Source organism: Ruditapes philippinarum, unplaced genomic scaffold (genome assembly GCF_026571515.1).
Source record: "Ruditapes philippinarum isolate M1 unplaced genomic scaffold, ASM2657151v2 ctg6116_1_1_1_1, whole genome shotgun sequence".
NCBI classification, from domain to species: domain Eukaryota; kingdom Metazoa; phylum Mollusca; class Bivalvia; order Venerida; family Veneridae; genus Ruditapes; species Ruditapes philippinarum.
Genome location: NW_026857527.1, coordinates 183,362 through 210,108, shown reverse-complemented (window position 1 = coordinate 210,108; position 26,747 = coordinate 183,362). Strand labels below are relative to the sequence as shown.

General features: G+C 32.5%; 1 protein-coding gene across 1 annotated transcript; it reads left to right on the top strand.

The window, feature by feature from the left end:
- Window positions 1-5,166: 5,166 nt before the first annotated feature.
- Window positions 5,167-19,017, top strand: LOC132750092 (paired amphipathic helix protein Sin3a-like). Its single transcript, XM_060740031.1, is given in 18 exon segments — window positions 5,167-5,271; window positions 6,302-6,420; window positions 6,741-6,871; window positions 7,553-7,767; window positions 8,192-8,349; window positions 8,709-8,766; window positions 8,768-8,799; window positions 11,082-11,265; window positions 11,932-12,058; window positions 12,554-12,667; window positions 13,208-13,470; window positions 14,075-14,258; window positions 14,693-14,862; window positions 15,292-15,474; window positions 16,092-16,267; window positions 16,603-16,972; window positions 17,717-17,783; window positions 18,237-19,017. Coding segments are annotated over 18 exon segments (2,838 nt in total). The 3' UTR covers window positions 18,419-19,017.
- Window positions 19,018-26,747: the final 7,730 nt, after the last annotated feature.

The window sequence follows — 26,747 nt, the reverse complement described above, 5'->3', positions numbered from 1 at the left end:
CCCCCGTTAAATTTTTTAAAAAAGATTATGAATGGCTTTTATTGTACTTGACTATTATCTGTCAGCTCTTGATCGGCAGTTACTTTTTCTAAACAATTCATTAATATTCCATTTTACCATATTTTATTTGTCCATTACCTGCATTTAATATTTTTCACATTTATATTTTTTAGGTTTTTTAAATTTTCTTGGGTCATGAATGTAATAGAATGCAGCGGTCCACATATAGAAGAAAACCAGTCAGCGAGAGTAGCACAAGGGGAGGGAAACTCCTACATTTCCATTGGAGCAGCAGGCGTTTGATTGGGGCTCCAGTTAGTGCCTTCCACAAAGGTTTGAGGGCGGCTGAAACCATGTCAGGGGAATTTCAGTTTCCACTTCAAAACTTTCCGTAATAACTGAACAAGCAATTTTCCACGGTACTTGTATTTTGCTGACCATAATATAACAACACATGTAGCTCTTTGCCCATGTCAGAAAGGGACAAAATGTTGTTAGTCACATTGTTTACATGAATGGTCTTTTGCTAAAAAGCTGCATTACATACAGATGTGTAAACAATTACCAATAAAAGTCAAACTTGCTAAAATTTACTCTTTAAAGTTTACTTCTTCATGAAATGAGTGTGAGATTGCATTTTCATTTTAGTTGATGTAATATTTTATATTTTTTTTTTTTAGTGGAGGTCAACCAGGTCATCAGCATGCTTCACCCATACAGTTGCCATCAAAACTATCACTGGGGAACCACCTGGAGGGCCTGGGGCTCACCTTTCTGCTGGGCATCCTCCACCATCTCAGGTAATATACTCTGAATTGCTGTCATGTATCAGTTTTAATTCAGTAATCATTATGGAATTGACTGATGTATGAGAACTTATTAATTTAATAAATAAACTCCACTAAGGTCAGAAAGCCTAAAAACATAAAATATGGGAATTTCTTAAATAGTTAAAGTGAAATGCTTAAATAATGGAAAATTGGGCCAAAGGATAATGATGAAAACATTCACAGAAATAAAATGGAATATTGTTTTTTTGTGTGATTCTGAGCCCAATTTCCCTGTGAAAAGCTTTGCAACGTGTCTCTGTTTTGTCATTTTGCGCAATAAAAAATTGTTTTTCAGGATGAACAGGGTATGGGAATGGTCTGAAAATGCAACACAAGATTTTTGTTTAAATTATCATTGAAGATAATTTCCAGTCCCGTCATGTCAAAAAGCCTTTGACAATCAGAATGGAATCTTTAAGCAAAGGGGATTTTAAAACAAGATGGACAGCAAGCTTCCAAGCAAGACTGTAACCACAATTTTTTAAAACATTAGTGTTAAAAACTTTTATTTATTTTACCTTATAGGTTTTCATGCCAGCACAAGTTTCAAGGTCAGCAGCAGCAGTTTCAGAGGTTTAAAGGTTGAAGATGCGTTGTCTTTAACCTGGATCAAGTGAAGCTTCAGTTTTGGAAATCAGCCCCAGGTGTATAAATGATTTTTCTAACATCATGAAGGAGTTCAAATCTCAGACGTAAGTTTCTTATTTCGGTCTGGAAAAAAGCATCCAGCCATTGAATATACAATAACTTGATAATCTTAAAATTTTACTTTACTTTATGTTTTGAAATCATATATTTTTGTAACAGACAGTTTAAGTTAAAAAAAAATGAATTAAAAAACCAAATATATCAAAACTTATTTGTTTTACAAAAATGTTTACTAGTGAAGGTTCATGAATACCATTTAAATATATGTTTTTAACTGTTATTATGGTGTTATGTATGCTTGTTTTAAATTCATCAGAAATCATACTAAATGAAAGTATGGTTTTCCTTGTAATTATAATCTTAATGGACATTAAAAATTCAATGGTTAAAGTTAGCCAAGAAATAGCAGAAGAAGTGACTTTCCATCTTGTCACAAAATAGAAAAAAATATTTTCACAAGATTGGGTAGAAATGGTATCTTTATTCTAAATTGTGAATGAAAGTAAGAATTGACAGTTGACTATCATGATAGTGATGTGGCAATTATACAATGACAGCCCAAGGTGTTCTATACCCAGGTGTCTGTCTGTAATAATATAGGAGGCACATTATTCCACCCATATGAAAGCTGGAAATTGATGCTCAGTGGCAATATAAAAGCCAAATTTTTACAAAAAGTGTTGAATGTCAGATTGTCAAACTTTTTCTGAGAACCCAGCAAGAATAATTATATGTTAGAAAGGCCAATATTGATTTGGTACCCCTTGTACTTTTTAAACATACCAATTAACATGTTTGCTTTTCATCTTTCAGTAATGAACACCAAAGGCGTGATCAATGGGTTTTTCCAAACTTGTTTCAAAAGGTTCATCCAGAAGCTAATTGTTTGGATTTTAACACGTTCTGCCACAGGGCTATAAGATAGAAGTTCAGCGTGGCAAATAGGAATTTAACGTCCATCCCAACCAGGTCAACAAACTGTGTCCCAATTCTTACCTTTAAACCAGAATGCAACAAGCTGCCAAGCTAATACAACAACTAAAGTAATGTAATATGACTATGTGGTATGTTTAATACTCTGAAACTATTTCTCCATTCTTAAGTAATTTTTCAGGGGCCTATTAATGGCTTTGAAGTTTCTTTGAATGAATTTTAAGTTGAGTCCTAAGATAAGGTTTATTGTATGTTTGTTTGTCTTGCTTGAGGTTTAAAGGGTCGAATACAATAAATAGAAGGAAATCTTTTTTCCTTTTCGCTGAAATTTGGAATGATTTTCCATTTTCTGATTAAAGGTTTTGCTTTTATTTTTTCAAGGAATTTCAGAATGTTGTGGACTTGGTTTTTATTACACTTTTGCTTAATTGCCTTTTGGTGGTGAAATTTTTACAACTACAAACATATTTTCCACTTGAAACTAATCTTTTAATTAAGAGGTTTTCTTCATTTGAATTAGAAAATTAAGTTTCAATTTAAATAAACATAAGGAGATGTTCTTATCTTTGTGTGTTGTTGATATTCAATTTTCTGTTTACTAAATTGGGAACTTGATGGGAGACTTAAAAAACAATTGACCCAAACCTTCCTTTGAGATTTTTGTTTCCTCTCTTAAATACGTTATTAAAGACATGATTCTATTAAAAGCCTCGAACAGTAGAAAATCCTAATTCACCAACAATTGGTTGAATATTTATTTAGTTTCCAATATTGTATTTTCCAAGCAAAAGGGCCCATTGTCAAAAAGTCATGTGACCAAATTACGCAGCTAACAACACACACCATCCCCACCACGTACACCAGTCACCCAAGGCCGGGCCCCCGACTCGGTATAATCATGGGGCTCAAAACAGTTAAACCAGCCTTTGGCCAGCAACCAGTTGGAGTTTCAATCAATGCCAATAAAACAGTGAACAAAAAAAAGGAAAGGGCAACACATGGACGACAATCAGTAACATTAAAATCATTAAGCCATTATTCTGTTAAAATTTGTGTAAATTCCTTTGAAAACATAGAATCCAATTCTTTTAATATATAGAAATAATCAATTTAATATTGTTTCTGTTTAAAGAAAATTTAATTTGATGCCCAAAGGGAAACTTCTGTAGGCCATCAGTAAAATAAAGTTATGTAATTGAAAAGTGATTTGTTAAAATTTTTTTGGGTGTAGTATCAACATACAAAAGATGTTAAAAAAAATAAAAAAAGACACACAACAAAAAGTCAGTTTTTTTTTTTTTTATTGCCAGAATCGTTTCCAAGGTCAGCCAGAGATATACAAAGCATTTTCTGGAGATACTGCATACATACCAGAAGGAACAAAGAACTAAAAAGAAGGAGGCCTGGTAAATATTAGATCTGTCTTATATGTTGAGACCCAACTTTTTAGCAAAATACTCAAATACTCACTTCTTCCTGTTTAAGAGTTAATCCATTAAGTAATCATTTACAAAATTTGCCAGTCTTGTTGTTTCATGACTTGAGATTTAACAATTAACCGAAATTTCATTCCATGAATTGATAAATTGGATGAACCAAGATTTCTTCCCAATAATACTTAGGCTTGTATAATTGGTGAAAAACACAAACCAGGAGAAATACTAAAGGACTAATAACTTGAGCTTTTGAATTCTCTTTGTTCTGGAATTGTCAGTGTAAACATAATTATATGAATTTTTTTAAAGATGTTTTACTCTAAACATGTACTTCACAATAGGGTCAAGTTCAGTTAAAGTTAATTTTGTAGGTGGTTTCCACATTTCCCATTTCAGGCGACCGTTTAGTCTCCGGGACACAAGCCTCTCACTGAAGCAGAAGTTTATGCTCAGGTTGCCAATACTTTTCCAGAACCAGGAAGATCTGTTAGCAGAATTTGGACCAGTTTTCTCCCTGATTGCAAAATGGTTCATCCATCATACCAGGGGTTATGTTAGTGTATGTGTTATAAAAATTATTTAATTATCCAAGCTCACGACAAAATCCATGACAGTAATTTGTGTATCTTTTAGATTTCCGCCAAAATGAGTTTTTTATTATATGAGTAGTATTTTTTTTTCAAAACATAAAAAAAATTCCTGATATATTCCTGTTTTCTTACCTAAATGTTTAAAAATTTGTGGAGAAAAAAAAAGGTATTTCTGGTTTGTTAAAACATTTTTAGCTGTGTTATTGTTCAGTTGTTTCCAATATGACTGGTATAATTTTTAGTCCAAAAAAATGTTTTAAGACGAGATGTGACCTAAATAATGTTTTAACTAAAATGTCCTACGTATAAGCTAATGTTTTAACTTAAAGTGTCTATGTAATAAGCCTTTGTATAAAAATGTAAATTTCTTTTTCTGACCAAAATGATAGGAAATAAAAAACAAACTTTCTTTAACTTTCAGTCCCTGTTTGGTGCTGATTCAGTTTTGGGTGTACGGAATGACCACTCCTCTACAGTAAAGAAGCCTGGGTTTCCTAACAAGAGTCAAACTGCGAAGGCTGCAAATCAGTTACGAAGGTCAATTTCCTCTAGTGCTCAACAGCCTATCATCAAGGTAAAATTGATTGTTATATGTAACATACATTTAATTTAATTTTACCTTAGAGAACCAGTATAGATGACACGAACAAAACTCTTTAAAATATTGTGCACAAAGGTTATTAAAGGAGAAATAATCCCTCTCCTTAAGTGTAATAGTAAGGGTTGTCCATGGCTGGTAGGTTAAGTATTTCAGCTGTAAACCACTTGCCACTCAAACAATCAAATTCCTACTGTGACTTTGGATTCTTTGATGTGAAGAAGCTGTCCAGTAAGGTTATGGAACATTAGGGGGTTCAACTTAGGTGCCCGTTAGTGCTGGAAAGTCGCCATTCTTCTAGGTGTTTTTAGTTTGGTAGGAAAAAACAAAATTAGAAATAAAGCATTAAAAGATATTTTAGAATAGTGAAATTAACAAAATGTTACTTATTGGTTTATATTACCTTCCTATATAGTAGAATAGGAATGCAAAACTTGTCATAATTTCACCATGCCTGAGACCAAAACTTAACATCTTTGCCACTAGTGTTATCAGGCCAGCCTATTAAGGTTCTATACTGTTTGCTCAACAGGTTCAGGAGACCATTTTATTTAAAAATTATTAAATATACCTGTGCAAAAATGTAATGTATATCATTTAATATTTAAATACAGAAAGCCAAGGAATTGAAAACATTAAAGGATGTTTTCTGCAGAGGCTTTGTAAAGGCGGAAACACTAAAGAATATGCTTTCTTTGACAAAGGTTAAATTTTTTAAATCATTCCTTTTTTTTTCTGTTTAAGGCAGGATACGCTCCACATTTTTAGTTTAAACACAGATCTTAGGTTTTTTACTAGCCTGGCAAAAACATGTAACCATAGAAAAATTATGGTGATGTTATTTATAAAATTCAGATATATTTTCAATAAGATTAAGCTACTAGCTTCACTGAATTTTAATGGCAAATTTCTTTAACCAAATTTAATGTATTTTGGGTTTTTAATAAGATAAATACATGGGGGCCATAGGTCTGGTCTTCAAACCAAAAAGCTTTAATATGCCATAGTAAAAAATCCAATGGACTCAAAGCTCGACCCCAACAAAGAAACAAGAAAACAACAAATGCATGCTTTGGGTCACACTGTTTGTACATAGTCAGAAAAGCAACTCAGTCATGTTTTGTCACCCATTAACTTCACATTGGTTAATGACGTCCAAATCAATGACGTCCAAATCATTTATATTTAACATGTGTTTTATGTAACTGTTGTCTTCTTACCAATGAAAACAAGCAACATATTAAGAGCAATATGTTTATATTTTAGGTAAGGAAAGCATTACGACATCAAGAAGTTTATGAGAATTTTCTACGTTGTTTGGTGTTGTTTAATCAAGAAGTGATTTCTAGATCTGAGCTTGTACAACTGGTACAAACATTCTTAGGGTAAGTGACGTGTGCCACCTATATCAGGTATATCAATGACATATTGAAATAAATGGTAAGAAACTGGGTATTGTACATTTTGAACGCTATCTATACCAGTGGCTTATTTGTTTGTGAAAATAAAACTATTTTGGAACTTTTAACCTCTCGATTTGGGAAAAGGAGCTTCTTGAATTCATCTGTTTATGTAGATAATTGTATTTAATTCATACATATCGAGTTAATTGGTATATTAACTTTTTCAACTTGCAGCATAACTATCCATATTAACAACAATAAATACATGTTTTGTGTAATGCATTTCTCATTTTCTATATCAGGAAGTTCCCCGAGTTGTTTAAATGGTTTAAAGATTTCCTTGGATATAAGGAATCAGGTGGCTCAGTGGAGTCAGTGCCTCAAGGGGCTACTGGCAAGGAGAGAATCAGTGGAGAACTTGCTATGGAAATTGGTAAGTTCTGTAATGTTTCAGTAATTTTAGATTAAAAGTTATGCTGAAGATATTTTTTTTCTGTCAAGCCTGTGACAGAGAGTGGTAACATTGCTGGGTTTTCATTATTAACAGATTGATGATCCATATCATAAGTTAAAATGCCTCTAAGTTGGTTGTATTTTTAGCGAGTAGATTAAAATATCCCCCTTGACCCTCGGCCAAATGGGTTGTTTTTAGTCGGCACATCTGTTGCTTAGATAAAAATGTAAACCCTGCATTGTCTGATGTTGATAATAATTGAAAAGGATACTATGAATAGCAATATCATTCAGGGGTTTTTTTTGAGCTCTTGCTTACTTATCACAAATATAATTCATATGACATACAAGTATATTTAACAAAGAATAAAAGTAAATACTGTGGTTAAGGTCATTGACTTCAAATCACTTGCCCCTCATCCCTGTGGGTTTGAATCCTGACAGGGACTTTTGGTTCTTTCATGTGAGGAAGCTATCCGACTAGCTTATGGAACCTTTTGTGCCTGAAATAATGCACAGAAAGGCACCGGAGGTCTTCCTCCACCAGTAAAGCTGGTAGTCACCATATGACCTATACAGTATAAGTGCAATGTAAAACCCAACAAAACAAAAAAAAAAAAAGAATGTAAATACATATGTGATGATTTATTTATTATAACAGACTATGCGACATGTAAGAAGTATGGAGCAAGTTACCGAGCGTTACCCAAGACGTATGTTCAGCCAAAATGTTCAGGTAGAACATCACTGTGTAAAGAGGTGTTAAATGACACATGGGTGTCATTCCCTTCTTGGTCAGAGGATTCAACATTTGTAACATCACGGAAAACGCAGTTTGAAGAACATATTTATAGATGTGAAGATGAGCGGTTTGAGGTATGTAATATGGTTATCACCATTTGAACACATTGCAGATATTACTAAAATAATAAATCATAATTTTGCTTCTGTCAGTTTTAGTGAGGAAGGGGTAGTAGCTTACATTAAGTACAACTGTCAGTTACCAGGTACAGTCAAATCAAACCTGCTACATTGTTAGTTATGCTGTGCTAAGACAGAGTTCCCTTTTTTCACCATTTTAAATGAAATGAAAATTAGTGTCAAAAAAATAATAGTGACATTTCTATTGAAAATTAAATTGACACAACACTTTATCAAATTTTCGTTAAAGATCTTGATTGAAAAGTTAATAATGATAGGTCACCTTCCAAGACCCTCAATTTTGCTGAATTATTCCTCATATACTCGCAGGTCATTATTGATGTTAATATTTGATGGTTACTCTTGTTTTCTTTTTCAGCTTGATGTTGTCATAGAAACCAACTTGTCTACTATTAGAGTGTTGGAATCTGTACAGAAGAAGTTAACAAGGATGGCACCTGAAGATGCAGCTAAATTTAAGTTAGATAACTGTCTCGGGGGAACATCAGAGGTTCTACATAGAAAAGCTATTCAAAGGTTTGTCTTCAAATATGTACTGCATGTCTTTTGTAGAATTTGAAGAAAAATCTCATGAAAACTTCAAAATTTATGAGATATTTTTTCATGATTTCAAAATTAGATTGGTGAATAACATGCAGGTGTGCAGATAACTAAAAAATGAGTACCTCTTTTATCATGCAAAGCGAAAAAAATTTTGTTAACAGTTTTCATTCTGCCTAAATCCTGCTTAAAATATATCCTTTGCAATTTCTAATATTGGGCCTTTAATGGGAAAAAGAACAAGTTTTTTTAAAAGTTATGGGGCCAAAGAGGCAACTTTTTTTGATCCAATTAAATATAAATATAGTTTTTGACTATTTTTTTAATGTTTACAGAAAATATGGTGATAAAGCCCCCAGATTATTGTTGATGGCTTTTAAAGAAAACCCAGTTTTGCGGTGTTGTACCCCTAGTTCTAAGAGGTAAGTGAATTACTTATCATTGCAGTTATTTACGAAACAAACCAGTTTGACTCTGTAAGGTTAGACAATGGTTTTTAGTTAAATACTTGTTTTTGTTATGCCCCCGCCATGTAATGGCCGGGGCATATAGTGTTACCCTGTTCCGTCATTCTGTCATTCCGTCATCATCAGTTTCTGTTCATTATCTTAGTAACGGTTGCACACATTCAACTCAAATTTGACATATGGATATGTCATGAGAAAATACAGGTCAAGTTCGAATTTGGTCATGGTTCGATGATTTTTGGCAGAGTTATGCCCCTTTTACTTTGAAAATAATATGAAATTTTCAGTTTCCGTTCATTATCTCCCCAACGATACAACACATTCAACTCAAACTTGACATATGGATATGTCATGAGAAAATACAGGTCAAGTTCAAATTTGGTCATGGTTTGATGATTTTTGGCAGAGTTATGCCCCTTTTACTTTGAAAATAATATGAAATTTTCAGTTTCCGTTCATTATCTCCCCAAAGGTACAACACATTCAACTCAAATTTGACATATGGATATGTCTTGAGAAAATACAGGTCAAGTTCGAATTTGGTCATGGTTCGATGATTTTTGGCAGAGTTATGCCCCTTTCACTTTGAAAATAATATGAAATTTTCAGTTTCCATTCATTATCTCCCCAACGGTACAACACATTCAACTCAAACTTGACATATGGATACATCAAAGGAATGCGCAGGTCAAGTTCAAATTTCATTTCCAAAGGTACAACACATTCAACTCAAATTTGACATATGGATATGTCTTGAGAAAATACAGGTCAAGTTCGAATTTGGTCATGGTTCGATGATTTTTGACAGAGTTATGCCCCTTTCACTTTGAAAATAATATGAAATTTTCAGTTTCCATTCATTATCTCCCCAACGGTACAACACATTCAACTCAAACTTTACATATGGATACATCAAAAGAATGCGCAGGTCAAGTTCAAATTTGGTCGTGGTTCAATGATTTTTGGCAGAGTTATGCCCCTTTAACTTTGAAAATAATATGAAATTTTCAGTTTCTGTTTATTATCTCCCCAACAGTACAACACATTCAACTCAAATTAGACATATGGATATGTTTTTGGAATGCCCAGGCCAAGTTCGAGTTTGGTCATGGTTCAATGATTTTTGGCAGAGTAATGCCCCTTTTACTTTGAAAATAATATGAAATTTATTTTTACTTTGAAAATAATATGAAATTTACACTTTCTGTTCATTATCTACCCAACTGTGTTACATATTCAACTCAAATTTGACATATGGATATGTCAAAGGAATGGGCAGGTCAAGTTGGAATTTGGTCATGGTTTGATGATTTTTTGGCGGAGTTATGTCCCTTTCACTTTGAAAATAATATAGATACATCTTAGGAATAAGCACTCATACTTTTGTGGAAAGTTTGAATTTGGTCGTGGTTCAATGATTTTGGACAAACTTATCTTTCTTGAATGTTGGAAAAATTTTGAACTTTCAGTTTCAGCACTCATACTTTTGTGGAAATGTATGTAGCCATTATTTTGGCTACAAATATGAAATATGCTATTTTCAAAAGGTTAAGACTAAATAATTTCAGTGGTTTGAACATTGTATGAAAATGGTTTGTGTTAACATTGAAAAGTTTTAAGGGCTTTGAACTGCAAATGAAAAAAATAATTTGTGCAAACAAATTTGGAACTAAATATTATAACATCTGAAATTTTGGCTGCATGCGGGGGCATCCGTGGCATGATGACACATTTCTAGTATTGAGTTAAATATTTAGTTTTTCTATAGTTCTGTTTACTAACTCAGTATATAGATTTGAGTGTATGAACAAACATTGTAATTTTCTTTTTCTATAACTGTTTATGCTCATGGGATTGTTTGAAGTCATGTGTTCAGGAACCTTGTGGAGAAGCAAAAAAGCAGTTTGATATTACTGGAAGAAATAAATAAAATACACATGAATATGGTTGTAAACTCAAACTTCATATAATTCATTTCAGTTTTGTGTGTCAGGATTTTCCCTATGGTTGTTACCCAGTGTTTTATCTACACTATTTGGCAAAATTTTTAATTTGATTTAATTTAATATTGCATCATGTTAAATTTCTAAGTCTGGAGTTGTTATTCTTTATTTTATTTCTCCATTTACAAAATAGTAAATTTGACTGATTTCATTGTTGGGCATTAGATACTTCTGCTAATTTCCCATGAGTTGTTGCCCTTTGTTTAATAATTGAATTAAAATATTTTTATTTAATCAGGTTAAAAGCTAAAGAAGAGGAATGGCGGGAAGCTCAGAGAAATTTCAACAGAATTTGGCGAGAACAAAATGAAAAATATTATCTCAAGTCACTGGATCATCAGGGAATAAACTTTAAACAGAATGATATTAAAGCTATACGATCTAAGGCCTTATTGAATGAGATAGAAACTATCTATGATGAGGTAAACATATATTTAATGTTTTAATCCTTACAGTTGAATTTAACTAATATGCTTGATTATGTAGTTGACAAAACTTGTAAGTACTTGGAGACTTGCAAGAAAAAACATTTTCCACGCAGTTTAGCTAAAGATCTGTCGTGTTTGGAATATGGATTTACAATGTACTTACAGAACCTAATTTAACTATACCTTTTTGAATATTAAACATTCTACATTGTGGCATGTACATTGTAATTGCATTAAGAAAAAAAAAACATTTGAAGATCATTTAAGTAATATACTTAAGAATGGTTTAATCCAAGTTTTATTTTCAGTTTGTCTTGGAATATTAATGCTCAGTAAGATATTTTAAATTGGACAATTTCTTGAATTTGAAATGTTTGTTAAACCCTGTAGGGTTACCAAAAATGAGAATGTCGGTGGTTTTTCTCATATGATTGGAAAAAGACCTTAGATTCTTGATTTTAGGAAAAAATATCACTTAAACTGCTAATTTGGGAAGTAAAAAAGCTGGTGTAAGTTCAGATTTTTTTTTTTGAAAACTGAATGATTTTAAAGAAAATTTCAGTTGGGAAGAGGCCTTTTATAGGCCTCTGTTATATAAGATGAAAAATCTTTGTACATGGATAGTAAGCTATTAAAGTCCGGTCATATATTTTATTTCAGCGTCAAGAGCAGCTACAGGAAGGTGGTCCTGACTTTGGTTCCCCACATCTCAGTTTTGTGTTCAAAGATAAATCTATCATTGAAGATGCTGCTGGACTGATCATACATCACATGAAAAGACAAACAAGTATATACAAAATAAATTCATTAATTACCTTGACAGGGGCATATGTACAGACAGTTAACAGTACATCTTAAGCCATTTTGTTGCAATGTGGATTTCAGAATTTTGAGTCACACATGTAACTGTAAGCTTAATGAGTTTTAGATCTTTGGTTATACTATAAATGTAGTTATACTGGTCCTCCATATCATTATGGCAGTAGTATTGGTAAGTCCAAGAAGGAAAGAAAAAAGTTATGTTGTAAATTTGACCTGAACATTTTGTAAAGACCCAAAACTAGTTAAACTGGGAAGAAATAAGTGAACAGTTCTAAGTTTGGATAAGTGTGTTAAAAACCACCTTGAAAGAAATTGAATTCCAAGTACTAAAGAAATTTTTATATAATAGGTCCAATTAAAGTGATTTGGGGGACAGGGTGTAAGAAAAGCACTGCTTTTGTCAGATATTAACTGTTTATCATGGTTGTTTTCTCATGAATTTGTTTTGAACATATTACAGGTATACATAAAGATGACAAACAGAGAATTAAAGTATTATTGAAACATTTTATCCCTGATTTATTCTTCACTGCACGTCAGGATCTCAGTGATGATGAAATGGACAAAGATGATGGTAAGTTTTCTCCCTTACAATTTTACCTAGTTACTTTATACATATCTATTTTAGTCTGATTGTGTTGGAAACTGTAAGCTTATTCAAACACTGTTCCAGGAATCAACCAGTATTAAGCATGAGTGTAAAGTTTCTTGCTTGCAGAAACAACGGTTTACCCCTAGTTATAGAAGTGATCTCTATTGATTTGAGAAAAAGAAAGTTAGTTTTGTCCATTTGAACATGTTATTTATTCTAGATTAACTTTTTCTTCAGTAATTTAGGAACATGATTGAAGAATAAAATCTTAGCAGATATATTTATATTATATTTACCAATCATGTTTTCAAAATGTCTAACTGTATATGATTAACAAATTGCATTAAAATTGGTCAATTGATTACTGATTTTAAAATACATTTTCTTAAGGTAATGCATTTCTTCTGTAGAATGGGTTTTAAAGAATTGAGAAATACCCTTGTTTGACTTTGTAGTGTGCAGAATGCAAATGTGATCTTGAATTATAAGCTGTGCTGTATTTGTATCCTTTCTTTATTGTAGATGAGATGGAATCTGATGATGGTGAAGGTGTAACAGACAAAGAAAAAGATAATACAGAAAAATCTGATAATGAAAAGTCTGACACCAGTAAATCATCAAATACAGTAAATGTGAAACAAGAGAAAATTGACTCTGAAAAAACTGATACACAAAGTGTAGAAGTAAAAGAAGAACAGATGGAGGTTGATGAAGATGTGAAGAAAGAAGTGAAAGAAGAGAAAGAAATAAAGGAGGAACAAGATGATGAAGTCGACTTGACAGATGTAAGTAAAAGAACATATAGTGTCCCCAGCATGCCATTGTTATAGTTGATTTTAAATTTGGCCTTACACCTACCAACACTTGCCACAACTTACTGTTTATTTATTGGCCAATATGTTTCAAATTTGGAAGGTAGATAGATACCTTTGCTTTGGTTGTCCTTCAACTTTGTTTGGAGTCACTGGATTCAAGGTCTTTATATTTCATTAGCCATAAGTAAAGTAAAAGATGTAAGTAAGTAAAAGAACATATAGTGTCCCCAGCATGCTGTTGTTGTAACTGATTTAAAATTCCTCCTTTTATGGCCCTGGGAATGTACTGGTTGAACCATTTACTTGCAGTTTATATTGTCAAGTTGAAAAAGCAATGACTATTTTGACAAGAACAGCTGGTCATGACTTTAAGTTATGTAATTCTATTTACATTTATTCTTGACTGAGTGAATGGCAAATTAATGGCTTGCAAAAATTAGGGAGTTAAGCATATGTGTTAGCCTAACATTATATTTGTGTAGGTTACATTTAAAAAGTTTCAGGTTAAAATTTGATGTTACATATAATGAGCACACTGATATAAGGATTCTCACACTTCTATGATATGTTACAGGATGATTTGTATTCACTGTTCTTTGTGAACAACAACTGGTACCTGTTCTTTCGACTACATCAGTTATTATGTGAGCGTCTACACACAATTTACTGTCATTCCCAAAAAGTTGCCGAGGAGGAAGCTCTATGTAGAAAGGACAGGAAAGAATCTACAGCTGTTGCATTGAGATTGAAGGCTCCTAGTAAGTTCATGTTTATAAATTAATTTATAATATTTGAAAAAAGCGTTTTGTCCTGTCCTCAGGCGTATAAAGTCAGGCGTATAAAGATTGTTTGTAGTATCTTTAAAGCACATGGCCAATTTAATGCAAGTGGTTTCCTGACATTGTAAGTTTGAAATATTGTACAGACAGGATAATAGTATTTCATAATATTGTTAATTTGGAAATATTAATTAATCCTTTATTGTGAAAAAGTTTAATATAACACTTGACCTTTATTGAATATACATAAGTAAGTTAATGTGCTTCTGTAAGCAGCAAATGAAGTTGGGGTATCATTGTCCTATTGACATATTAGCTGTTGTTGAGAGGCATAGGGCCCCATATGTCTAATGTAGTGTAGGGAAAAACATAAGTGATTTAGTATATAGATTAATATATTGTTTTATTTGTAGGTGAAATAGAACCAGATGAGTATTTCCCATATTTCCTTGATATGATAAAGAATGTATTAGACGGGAACCTGGAGAGCTCGTCATACGAGGATCAGCTTAGAGAAATGTACGGCATTCATGCTTACATCGCATTTACCATGGACAAATTAGTACAGAATATTGTAAGACAGGTAGGAGCTCACATAATTAACCTACTTATCTACTCATGGTAGTTTGTAATTTAAAAAAAAAAGTAACAGTGGTTTTTCTCTTATAATTTGGAAGAGTTCTTAGCCTCTTGAATTTGGGGAAAGAGCCTCATGAACTTGGAGAAAAATTAGCACTAAAATTGCCAGTTTGGGAAATGAATGATTTTGCTTTCCTGAAATGGTTTCTAAAACATTGGATTACTTTTAGTATACTTTTTTCTAGTATCACTTGATAATGTTTGCTGGTGGTTTCTAGATTGTTCTCAGTGTTGAAATTGATTAACTATGTCTCAGAGTATGTCATGCAAATACATGCCCTTCAACATGCCTTGCTAAGACACTGTGATATCAGCATATTTATACCATCTTGTATACATTATATATTAAATGTGGATTATTATATACTCACAGTTGCAGCATATTGTATCCGACGACAACTGTGTCAAGGTAACAGACATGTTTTATGAAGAGAAGAAAAACAAGGCAACAGGGGGCGCTATTGCTACGTTCCAGCAGAGACAGCTAATGGAAAACACATACCAGAAACGTACTGAACAGCTGTTGACCGAGGAAAACTGCTTTAAAATTATTGTGGTATGTACACACCTTACCATAAAATATTGAAGAATCCATGTGATGTTTATGTTTTTAACATTTCATTATGTTTACGTCCAATATTCATGTGTGTTAAATTTTGAGAATCAACCATAAGATTATGGAAACAATATAATTTAAATTTTATTGATATTCTTTAAAAAAAAATTAAGTTATAGCTTTATACCCTTAAATGTTCAATGATGTGTAAAACAGTTTCAATGATCAATAATGTGTAATTACAGTTTCAATATTTGCTAATAATTACAGTTTCAATATTTGCTAATGTGTAATTACAGTTTCAATAATCAAATACCTGTGATACAGTTTCAATGTTCAATAACGTGTAATTACAGTTTTAATGTTCAATAACGTGTAATTACAGTTTTAATGTTCAATAACGTGTAATTACAGTTTTAATGTTCAATTATGTGTAATTACAGTTTCAATGGCCAAATACCTGTGATTACAGTTTCAATGTTCCATAATGTGTGATTACAGTTTCCATGTTCCATAATGTGTTATTACAGTTTCAATGTTTAATAATATGTAATTACAGTTTCAATGTTCAATAATGTGTTAGTACAGTTTCAATGTTCAGTTATGTGCAATTATAGTTTAAGAAAGAGTGTAAGCTGACAGTGGAATTATTGGACACTGATCATGAGAATATAGAAGATCCGGTGGAGGTAGAACGTTGGTCAGAGTATGTGGAGAAGTATGTCAACACCGGAGAAAATGTTGAAGAGGAATTAAAAGATGTCTTGTCAAGAAAACCTGTGTTCTTACCAAGGTTAGTAATCCTTTGGAAAATGTAAAACATAAAAATGAAAAGGAAAAATAAAATCTGAAAAATATTATTTATAAATATCTTTGAAAGAAAATAGAAAGAAACAGATAAAGTTGGCAAAGATTGTCCATGAGCAAATCAGCTCAAAATATAAATTTTAAACTAACAAAATTAGTTTATTTTAAAGTATTTGAAATTGTTTTGGAAGACTTATGTTGTCATTAGGATTAATTTACATGAATAATTTACATATTTAAACACTTGGCTATGGAGGCTTCCTTTAACTAACAATGTAAGTTGTTAGTGCTATATTAAAATATAAATGATTCAATATATAGGAATGTGCGTCAGTGGAGACAGAGAAACAAGGAACAAACTGACAAAGTAGAAATTGAGACTAGTCTTAAAGAACTGACAGAAGCCAAAGATAAAAATAATGGCGAGAACTCGCAGGAAAAATCTGATGAAGAGAAAAACACTGAAGAGGATGATAAAGAAGATGGCGAGAAAATGGACACAGATTCTAGTGAAAATACAAACAATAATAATGCTAGAGATGGTGTAAAGGAAGAAAGTGGTGTTAAGCAGTCAGATGACGTTATAGACGATACTGACTGTAAATTTAACGTCAACTCATTCAAACTGGTGTATGTTGTGAACAGTGAGAGTTATCTTTATAAAAGAATGGCATTACAACGTGCAAGAGAGGTAAATCTTATCTTCCTTTTAGATTGGAGACATCTTTATTTTTGAAATATTAACATTTTAGCTGTTATATAGTTGGTTGGAAATGATAATGGCTTTCCTATGGCATCAGTACTGCACCAGACATTGACAGTATTTAGACCTGTCAGAATTGACCTGATACTTTTGGCTGTTGAGATTGGAAACTTTAAGCTCTTTATTACAAGCAAGACACACCCAATTAGCAAACTTTACGGGTGAAATGTGTTAAAATTTCTGTAAAAACCAGAAAAAGAAAAAAAATATTTTTGGTCATGTACTTGGGATGTGAAAATTGTGTGTTTAAGTTATCGGAATCAAATTTTAAGCTTGGCTTGCTCTGGTGGAGTGTAATTTTCCATGACATTTTAAACACAGATTTTGAAATTTTCTGTGATTCTTCTGTGATATTCTTACATGGAAATTGTTAACAATAAAGTACTTTACAGATTGCTGAACAGAATTATGTTCTTGTTAGCAATGATTACCACAAAAATCTATAAAACTTGTAAAAATATAATTGCAGTGTTTGATATTTACAAAAGTTATTGAACAAACAAAACTTGTCCAACAATATTTCAGAGATTTTTCATAATATGTGTTTGCAGGTACTAATGTATTTGACATTGTTATTAATTTACTTATGTTGGACAAGATTTTTCACTGTTTTAGAAATAATTATTTCATGTTAAGTGATATAATGTGAATATTGTTTATTTTCCATTTCAGTCTCATCAGAAAGTTTCCTTGAAGCTTCACAACAAATTCAGTTCATGGGTTGAGAAATGGAGAAAAGGTTAGCATGTCATACTTTATGCACCAAATGATAACATTGTTACATTACCCCTCTCCTGTTGTGAATAGTTTAGTTTTTGGTCATACATGTATTAATACTATTGATGTAATTTGTGACTTTTAAGGAATACCCAAGGCTCTGTTGAATAATTCAGGTCTTAAGTTTGCATCTAAGTAGAACATAGACATTTTATTTTTCAAACTTCCTGGATAGCTTCCTTTTATAAGGCTTGATTTGACCCAACAGTGGTATTTTGTATGAAATTCAAATATCAGAAACCTGTTTTCGCTAGAGGCAATTAGATGTTTGAAGTATTTTACCTTTTGTGCAGTGAAAAGTATAATCCTTAAATAAACCCCCTGTTAAGTGTCTGAATGATTAAATTATTCATATCTTAAAAATTTATATATGAATTAACTGTATATTACAAAATCAGTTTACAAACATTTTCAGGAAACGTAACAAAGGAGATGGAGGCAAAGTGTAACAAGTGGTTAATGGGGGAGACTGATGACAACAGGCCGTGTGAAACGTCGAAAAAAGAAATTGACAACCCGGATAAATCTCCATACTATAAATATTACAAATATAAGGTCCAGTTCTATAAGGAAAGTCCAGACCAAGACCAGGACTGAATCATGTTAAAACTGGTTGTTTTCGTAAACACAGAAAAATAAAAATATGGATTGATAATAATTTGGTTATAGGGTGGAAACGTGTGTGAATAAATGGTTTTTGTGAATATCTATGAGAGCTTCACATTGAATTGGATGGCAATGCAATATAAAAGTTAGGGAGAAAGGACAGGTTGAGAAAGAAGACAGAATGGGTCACATAAGGGCAGAATTTAGTTGCCTGTTTCCCCTGATTTAATTAATTGGTCAAAGAAGGAGCAAGCTACAATGTCCAAATTTAATAAATGAACCCAAAGATATGTTTGTGAAATGACATTGGTAAAATTAGGCACAACCCAAGTTGTATGATCAGGACCTGATTTTAGAATAAAGTATTCTATTAGATTAAGTCTGTGAGACTGTAGATGTAGTTTGAGTTGTGGCTGTACTAATTTTGAAAAGTGTGCCTGTATATTGAATATATTTAAAATTTTGTTGTTGAAATATTTGATATTGATAATGTGTTCCTATTTCTGACATTGGACAGTGTAGTGTATTTGTTTTAAGTGAATCTGTAAATACAATTTGACTCATCTGTCATGCATTTTATTAGTGGGGTTTATTTTGGGGGGGGGGGTAGTAATTATGTTGGTTAAATGGCATTAAGATTTTAAGACCTTAAACTCTTCGCAACAGAGTCCCCTTGAAAATTGTAGTTTCTTCAGTATTTCTTCAGACATTGATAAATAAAAAAGAAGCCTGAAATATTATTAGATAATGAGAGGAGACGGCATTGATGGAATAGAGACAAGTATGTTGCTATGGAAACTATTTTGTACTACATTTACTTAAAACATTTACTGTAATAAGGTGTTAATACATGTACAAATATCATGTAAATTAGCTCTAGATATTTATTTTTCATTCATCCTGTAATATCATTCATTTTATTCACAACTTTGAACAACGGATATTTTGTGTTGTTGTTTTTTTTTCTTTTTGAAGGTATTGTACATATCAGAATTTTGTTTGTAAATTTATAAAGATAACAATTGTCTTCAGGTAAAATGTATTTTAATGTTTTAATAAATCATGCTTTATTGTTAGATAGTATAATTTATATGGCTTTCTATATGCTGTGAAAAATATGTGGCACATGTGTACAGGATTTAATATTGAAATAATAAATGCTGCAGGTTAAACACAGAATAGTTTTAAATTGACTTATTATTGTAGTACAGTTGATCATAAGCCAACTTACTAATCTCTTAATATTCTCCTCAAAAGAATTTTATGTAGTGCATTGGAAGCTTGAGCAATAAGTTTAAGACCACATTGAAATAACGATGGTGAAATTGGGAAATATTGGGCCACAAATTGATGACATTGGACATTTTTAGGATAATTGAAACTGCAAGGTGGAATTGGGAAGCAATATGTTACAAAATGTTTTCTGTTTTAAGTTGTACCGGCAGTAAAATGTTTTAAGCTTTCACTTTCTTATCCTATTACTGTACTCCCAGGAATGGTCACCTTGTCTTACTCCAAAGCATCATGGCCATAATGTCAAAATAAATGGTTGTTACCTTTTGCTTTCATAGGGAAAACATGCTGTGGTTTATTTTGGTTAAGATGCGTTTATACTTTTTTTGATCAGAAATGATATAACAATAAAAAAATCTCAACACTTGCTTTAAATTAAAGTCAGCAAAATGGCACTCAGATGATGATTTTCACATCATGTATGGGAACAAAACACATCTAGTATTAAGTAACATCAGCAATGCCTCCGAGGATTTGAATTTTATAGGGTGATGGGGAGAGGCTTGATTTTTTATGTGTATCAATAAATTGATCTCGCTTCAGATAAAATTACTGAAACATGTAAACAAGTCTTGGAAGGTAGGACAAAACCTATCCTTTGTAGACAGAGGTAACTTGTACAGCATTAAATCAAATTTTAAAACATAATGTTAATGGATTTCTTGTTTATCAGTTTTTAACGGTTTACAGATAAGGTTAATGTTTTCATTGTAAACAAAAGCTGTTGTTTTTCTAACAGGAACATAATTATTGTAAATGACATCACCATTGTTAGGTTGTCCTCATCATTATAATTATTAGTATCACATCACTGTAATGAAATGACATCATCATCATTGTACCATTTTCACTGTCAGATATTGTTTCACAAATTGTTAAGTTTCTGTATAAATTTCATTTTGGATGCAAATTCTCTGTGTATATATTAATAGCCTTAAGTCGAATAGAGAATTTCTATTCAAGATAGAAAACTTTCATCTATATGTACTTTTTGTCATAGAATAAACTTTTGATTATTATTGGAATAGATAAGTAATGTGTTTTCTTATTTATTTGTAAATTGTATGGCCTTATATGAAAGGGTATAAAGCTTTCACTTGCAAAAGGCACAATGTGTACATCTATAAAAATAAAAGACCTGATACCTTTCTAGAGAGAGTTTTAACAAAAAGTGTCTGTTGCTCATGAGAAATATATGAAATAAAATAAAACATTCACTTACAAGATAATGAACAGCTGTCTTCAATAGATTAACTTCAACAGTTGTTTCAAAACAACGTGTGCATTTAATCAAAATCTTTTAATTACAAGCAATCCAATATAAATTTATACTCATTGAAGTGAATTTGATTTTATATTGTCCATTATATGTTCCAACTACATGTGAACCTAAACAGGCTATCCCATTGTTCATCTGTTTAAAGTTTCATATAGTCATTGGACTGAACTATTGTTATACAAGCAATATAAATAGTCCCCTACCAGTTTAACCGGAGGGGACTTTAGGTTAACCCTCTGTCCGTCCGTTCGCAAAATTGGATCCTGCAGTAACGCAAAAAGTCCTGAAAATATTTTATGAAACTTGATATATGGATAGATGGCAGTCTTGATATTATGCACGTCCTTTTCTTTTCTTCCTATATTGAAAACTGGTTGCTATGGCAACAAACAGACTGTAGGGGACTTATGGATTGCTCGCAATACTATGATTAATTGCTTGTTTAAATTGGATGGCGGAGTAAGTTGCCTGTTGTCAGATGAGGTAAAGTTTGACAAATTTCAGGTGAGAACCCCTAGCATATGTAAGTTCTATATACTGGTGCCAGATAAAATGCACATACGTCACCTAAGTTTTCTTGGAGGATTTCATGCTATTCTATTGTATACTGTAAGTATTAAAACGTATAAGTCTAAATTAATAAATGAATACTAACCTAAAGAAAACTGGGTGTAATTTGCACATTGGTGTATACACATGTCACTTAAACTGAATTCAAGATTAAACTTGTATAGAGAGAATAACAGACAACAAATATGGACACACTGTGTAATATATAGATCCTGATTTACATTTTAGGCGGATCACAGGAAACCAAGGTTTTTAGAAAAAAATCACCCCTTCTATCAATGAAAACACGTACAGAACGGGTGTTTATTACTTGTGGGCAGATGTATATCGTGAATTCTCAAAAAATATTTCGTTCCTAGAATCTGCTGTACAAAAAATCTGAACTCATATATTTTCAGAATTCTTACCAGAACAGTCTTAAGAACCCGCCATTTTTGGTATGTACATAGTTATCCGGTACTTTCTGCACATTTGCACAAATGATAATAAAAAATAAATTGTTCTAAAAATAGTAACATTTGTGTTCCAGTTTTTGGCTTCATACCTGTTATCATATTTTATTTTTAAACTCATTACTTTAATTTGATGTAGTTATGATTTGTTTAATCATGTAATATTAATTCTTAGTTTTTTTAAATGACATATTTCAAAGCCAATCGGGTAACAATAATGACAAACTATTAAATTGTGTTATTTAGTTATGATAAATTGTCATATTTTACACTTATGATGAGAAACTGCCTTATTCAAATTTTCGAGCTTCGCCATTGTTGGTCCAAACAAGACACACTATATAAAAGGCTTCATAACAGGTTCAAAACAGCCGGATAGCTATTGGTATAACATTACACAAATACCCTACATATCCGGGTTCTGTATTTAGATATGTATGGTGGTAAGGGTTGGTACATGTCTATGCACTCGGGTATGAGTACGTACAACCCTTGCTCCCCCCAAGGGCGACTGTGGCTTGTCCACAATGTGCAGTGTTATAACAAAACTTATACGACTTTAGTATAAACATTTCCTGCCTTGTCTTTGGCTAGATGTATGAGGGACTCGACAAGAGTTGGAAAAAAAACATTTAACAAAAAAAAAAACAAGTATCTTTTAAAAACGGCCGAAGTAAAACTGGCATATAGAAATGTTAACATAGCTTGCATAACAATGACATAATAATTTTTGAAGGGTTATTAATCTAGAAAAATGGAGGGTTATCAATCTTGAAAAATGGAACACTTTAAGATGTATGTGTTTCTTCGGTAAGTGAAAACTAACGTCGGTAGGCAATTATTTTTAGCTCACCTGTCACAAAGTGACAGGGTCAGCTTTTGTGATCGCTTTTCGTCCGGCGTCCGTCCGTCCGTCGTCCGTCCGTAAACTTTTACTTTAAATGACAACTCCTCATAAACCACTAAGCCAATTTCATCCAAACTTCACAGGAATGTTCCTTTGGTGGTCACCTTTAAAAATTGTTCAAAGAATTTAATTCCATGCAGAACTCTGGTTGCCATGGCAACCGAAAGAAAAAACTTTAAATATCTTCTTTTAAAAAAGCATAAGAGCTAGAGCTTAGATATTTGGCATGAAACATCTTCTAATGAGTGTCTACCAAGTTTGTTCAAATAAAAGCCCTGGGGTCAAAATTGGCCCCGCCCCTGGGGGTCATTGATTTTCCCTATATGCATATAGTAAAAACTTAAAAAATCTTCTTTTAAAGAACCCAAAGAGCTAGAGCTAAGATATTTAGCATGAAACATCTTCTAATAGGTGTCTACCAAGTTTGTTCAAATAAAAGCCCTGGGGTCAAAATTGGCCCCGCCCCAGGGGGTCATTGATTTTCCCTAAATGCATATAGTAAAAACTTAAAAAATCTTCTTTTAAAGAACCAAAAGAGTTAGAGCTAAGATATTTAGCATGAAACATGTTCTAATAAGTGTCTACCAAGTTTGTTCAAATAAAAGCCCTGGGGTCGAAATTGGCCCCGCCCCGGGGGTCATTGATTTTCCCTATATGCATATAGTAAAAACTTTAAAAAATCTTCTTTTAAAGAACTCAAAGAGCTATGGCTAAGATATTTAGCATCAAACATGTTCTAATAGGTGTCTACCAAGTTTGTTCAAATAAAAGCCCTGGGGTCAAAATTGGCACCGCCCCGGGGGTCATTGATTTTCCTTATATGTGTATAGCAAAAACTTAAAAAATCTTCTTTGAAAAAACCCAAATAGCTAGAGTTAAGATATTAAGCATGAAACATCTTTTAGTGAGTGTCTACAAAGTTTGTTCAAATAAAAGACCTGGGGTCAAAATTGGCCCCGCCCCGGGGGTCATTGATTTTCTTTATATGTGTATAGCAAAAACTTAAAATCTTCTTTGAAAAAAAAACCCAAATAGCTAGAGTTTAGATATTAAGCATGAAACATCTTCTAGTAAGTGTCTACAAAGTTTGTTCAAATAAAAGCCATGGGGTCAAAACTGGCCCGGCCCCAGGGGTGTCATTGTTTTTAACTATATGTGTATAGTAAAAACTTTAAAAAAATCTTCTTTTAAAAAGCCCAATGAGCTAGAGCTTAGATGTTTAGCATGAAACATCTTCTTATGGGTGTCTACCAAGTTTGTGCAAATAAAAGCCCTTAGGTTAAATTGGCCCTGCAACGTTTAGGGGGGGGGGTTGAGGGGCCTATATACAGGTGAGCGACCTCAGGGCCATCATGGCCCTCTTGTTATAAATACTTGATTAATATGCAAAAATATACTAAAATTATTAATGTTATATCTGTTGAACACATCAATAATCGTATAGCAGACACTTTTTGGACACCTAATATTATTCTCCTTATTATGGACAAGATCTTAAACTCAGATCTTATGTAAAATAAACTCAGTAAGTTCTTTATCTTATTGCTCTCTAGAAAATGTAATGAGATATCTGAATGCATGAAGTATTGTTAAACAGAACTTAAATATCTGAGCAATTTATCTAGAAAATTAATTAAAAGAACTATCTTGTACATTCTATTTTAGAATGACCAACGAGATTCCCAGATTTCATTTTGTAATTTTAAAATGGCCTATGAAAACTTTTCTTATAGTGCCAGGAAGTCAAACTGATTTTAGACCGACCTTCGCCCGGAAAAACAAAACAGTATTATAAATCCTGGAACATTAAAACCATATATGGATTGATATATAATTGATTTGAATATTAAAATGATGATAAACAATGGTAAATTAATATGAAATGACATTGACATACAAATTATACAATCATGCATGAAAGCCACGAATTTCGTGTAAACATTTTCCTATAAGTTTGCAAGACATTATAGTGCATCCCTTTTGCATCATCTTTTAAATAAAACTGTTCCTTTCAAATGTTTTTTTTTTCGTAATTAATGCTTTTGCGGAATTCTGTTTACACAGAATATATTTTAGGTTGATTGTGTAGGAAGCTATAAATAGCTTATAGACAAACTTTCGAATTCATCCGTTCTTGATGCCAACCAGTGCAGAGCAATGAGTGCAAGGAAACAGCGACTTGCCCCTGACGGGCTTTCACTAACGTTCTCAAACTGAGATAAATCTCAACTTGAGATTGTCTCAATATTGACTGAGATTTTATCTCACTTGAGAAAACTCTCAAGTTGGCTTTCACTAAACTTTTTCTCAACAGTTGAGATTTTTCTCAGCTGAGACTTTCATTTTCTCAATGCATGAGCGGCCTTCTTCACACTTCCGTCGAATCGCGCATTGAAACGTCATTTTCCGCGAGAATTTTCCCGTACAAATGTCATTCGTCTGCTTCCAAAATATGGACTCGAAAGTGACAAAGAGAGCTCCATGGCCAGAAAAAGCCAAACTTCTGGCCATGGAGAAGTATATTGAACAGCAAGATTTTCTAACGGGGAAATTTAAAGGTTGCGGCGATGGAGGGGTGTCGTTCAAAGAGAAAGAAGAGATTTGGCAAAGTATTGCCGACTCCGTCAATGCGTAAGTAGTCTATCATCTTTCAAAAAATATTTTATCTTTCTGTGCTGAGAAGTCGAAGAATAAGGTAACTTGAAGTTTAATAAAATCTGACAGGAAAAAATGAAAACCGGACTGTACTGAGTTAACAAAGTTCTGGATCATTATCGACATTGGAATTTGTTGCGAAGTTGTTTCCCCTTTTCATAAGAAACAGGAAGTTCGACATTTGCAATTGAAAAAAAACGATAACAGTATTTCGACAAAACTTTAAGGATATTTTTAAATAAAACCTAACAAAAGAGAATACCAGCAGTTTTTTCGAACATAAATGTCAGGTTAACAATCGTGGATTGGCTGGAAGCTGTCATTTGGATAGTATCCTCGACTACCGTAAATCCGCGACGCTAAGCATTCTCCGGCGTACCAAACAATAAAAGGTCAACAAGTAAGAAATATACGTCACTAACCTGCTAAAACAATTTATTTCCTCATAATTCTCACGATTATTTCACATGTATAATCTTTAACAAGGTCAATGTCACCTTTTGTTTACATTTATCAATGGAGGCGGCCATTTTGTTTCACTTCCCGCCATTCGCGGATGTGACGTAATCCCATAGTTCTTTGCAAAAAAAGTACAATTAGGCCACATCTAAGTTTGAATATGTGGTTTTGGTCACTACTTGGTCCAAAGTGAGCATTTAATAAAAAATAACTGTTCTAACACATTTAACAGATTAACAGTAATATGAAATTAGGTGCTACCTAAACATTGAAAATTGAATTATACTTTTTTGTTGAATGAAATGTTTCTGGTGGTTAGAGACTGACATGTCCCACACTATAGAACATTTACCAACATTATTTACAAAAGAAAATGTGTTGCAAAGTAAAATTAAATTGATAATATGAAAACAATCAGTGATGAAGAAGGGGTTTCATTTAAATTTTTGCTTCAATTTGTGAATATATCTTGTGTTTTAATACAGTAAACATAGGATGAGACTTGATCCTTTTGCCTAGGAGAACAGCATATTTGTTCTGCTGCAATATAAATACCTTCTTGGAATGTGTATCTATACCCATAATCAGACATAGTCAAAAATGTTTAACTAGATAAGCCTCTTCAAGCTGACTAAACAAAGGTGCTGAGCCCATAACAAAATTTTCTGGTTAAAATTTGCCAAAACTCCTGTCTCTTTAATGTGT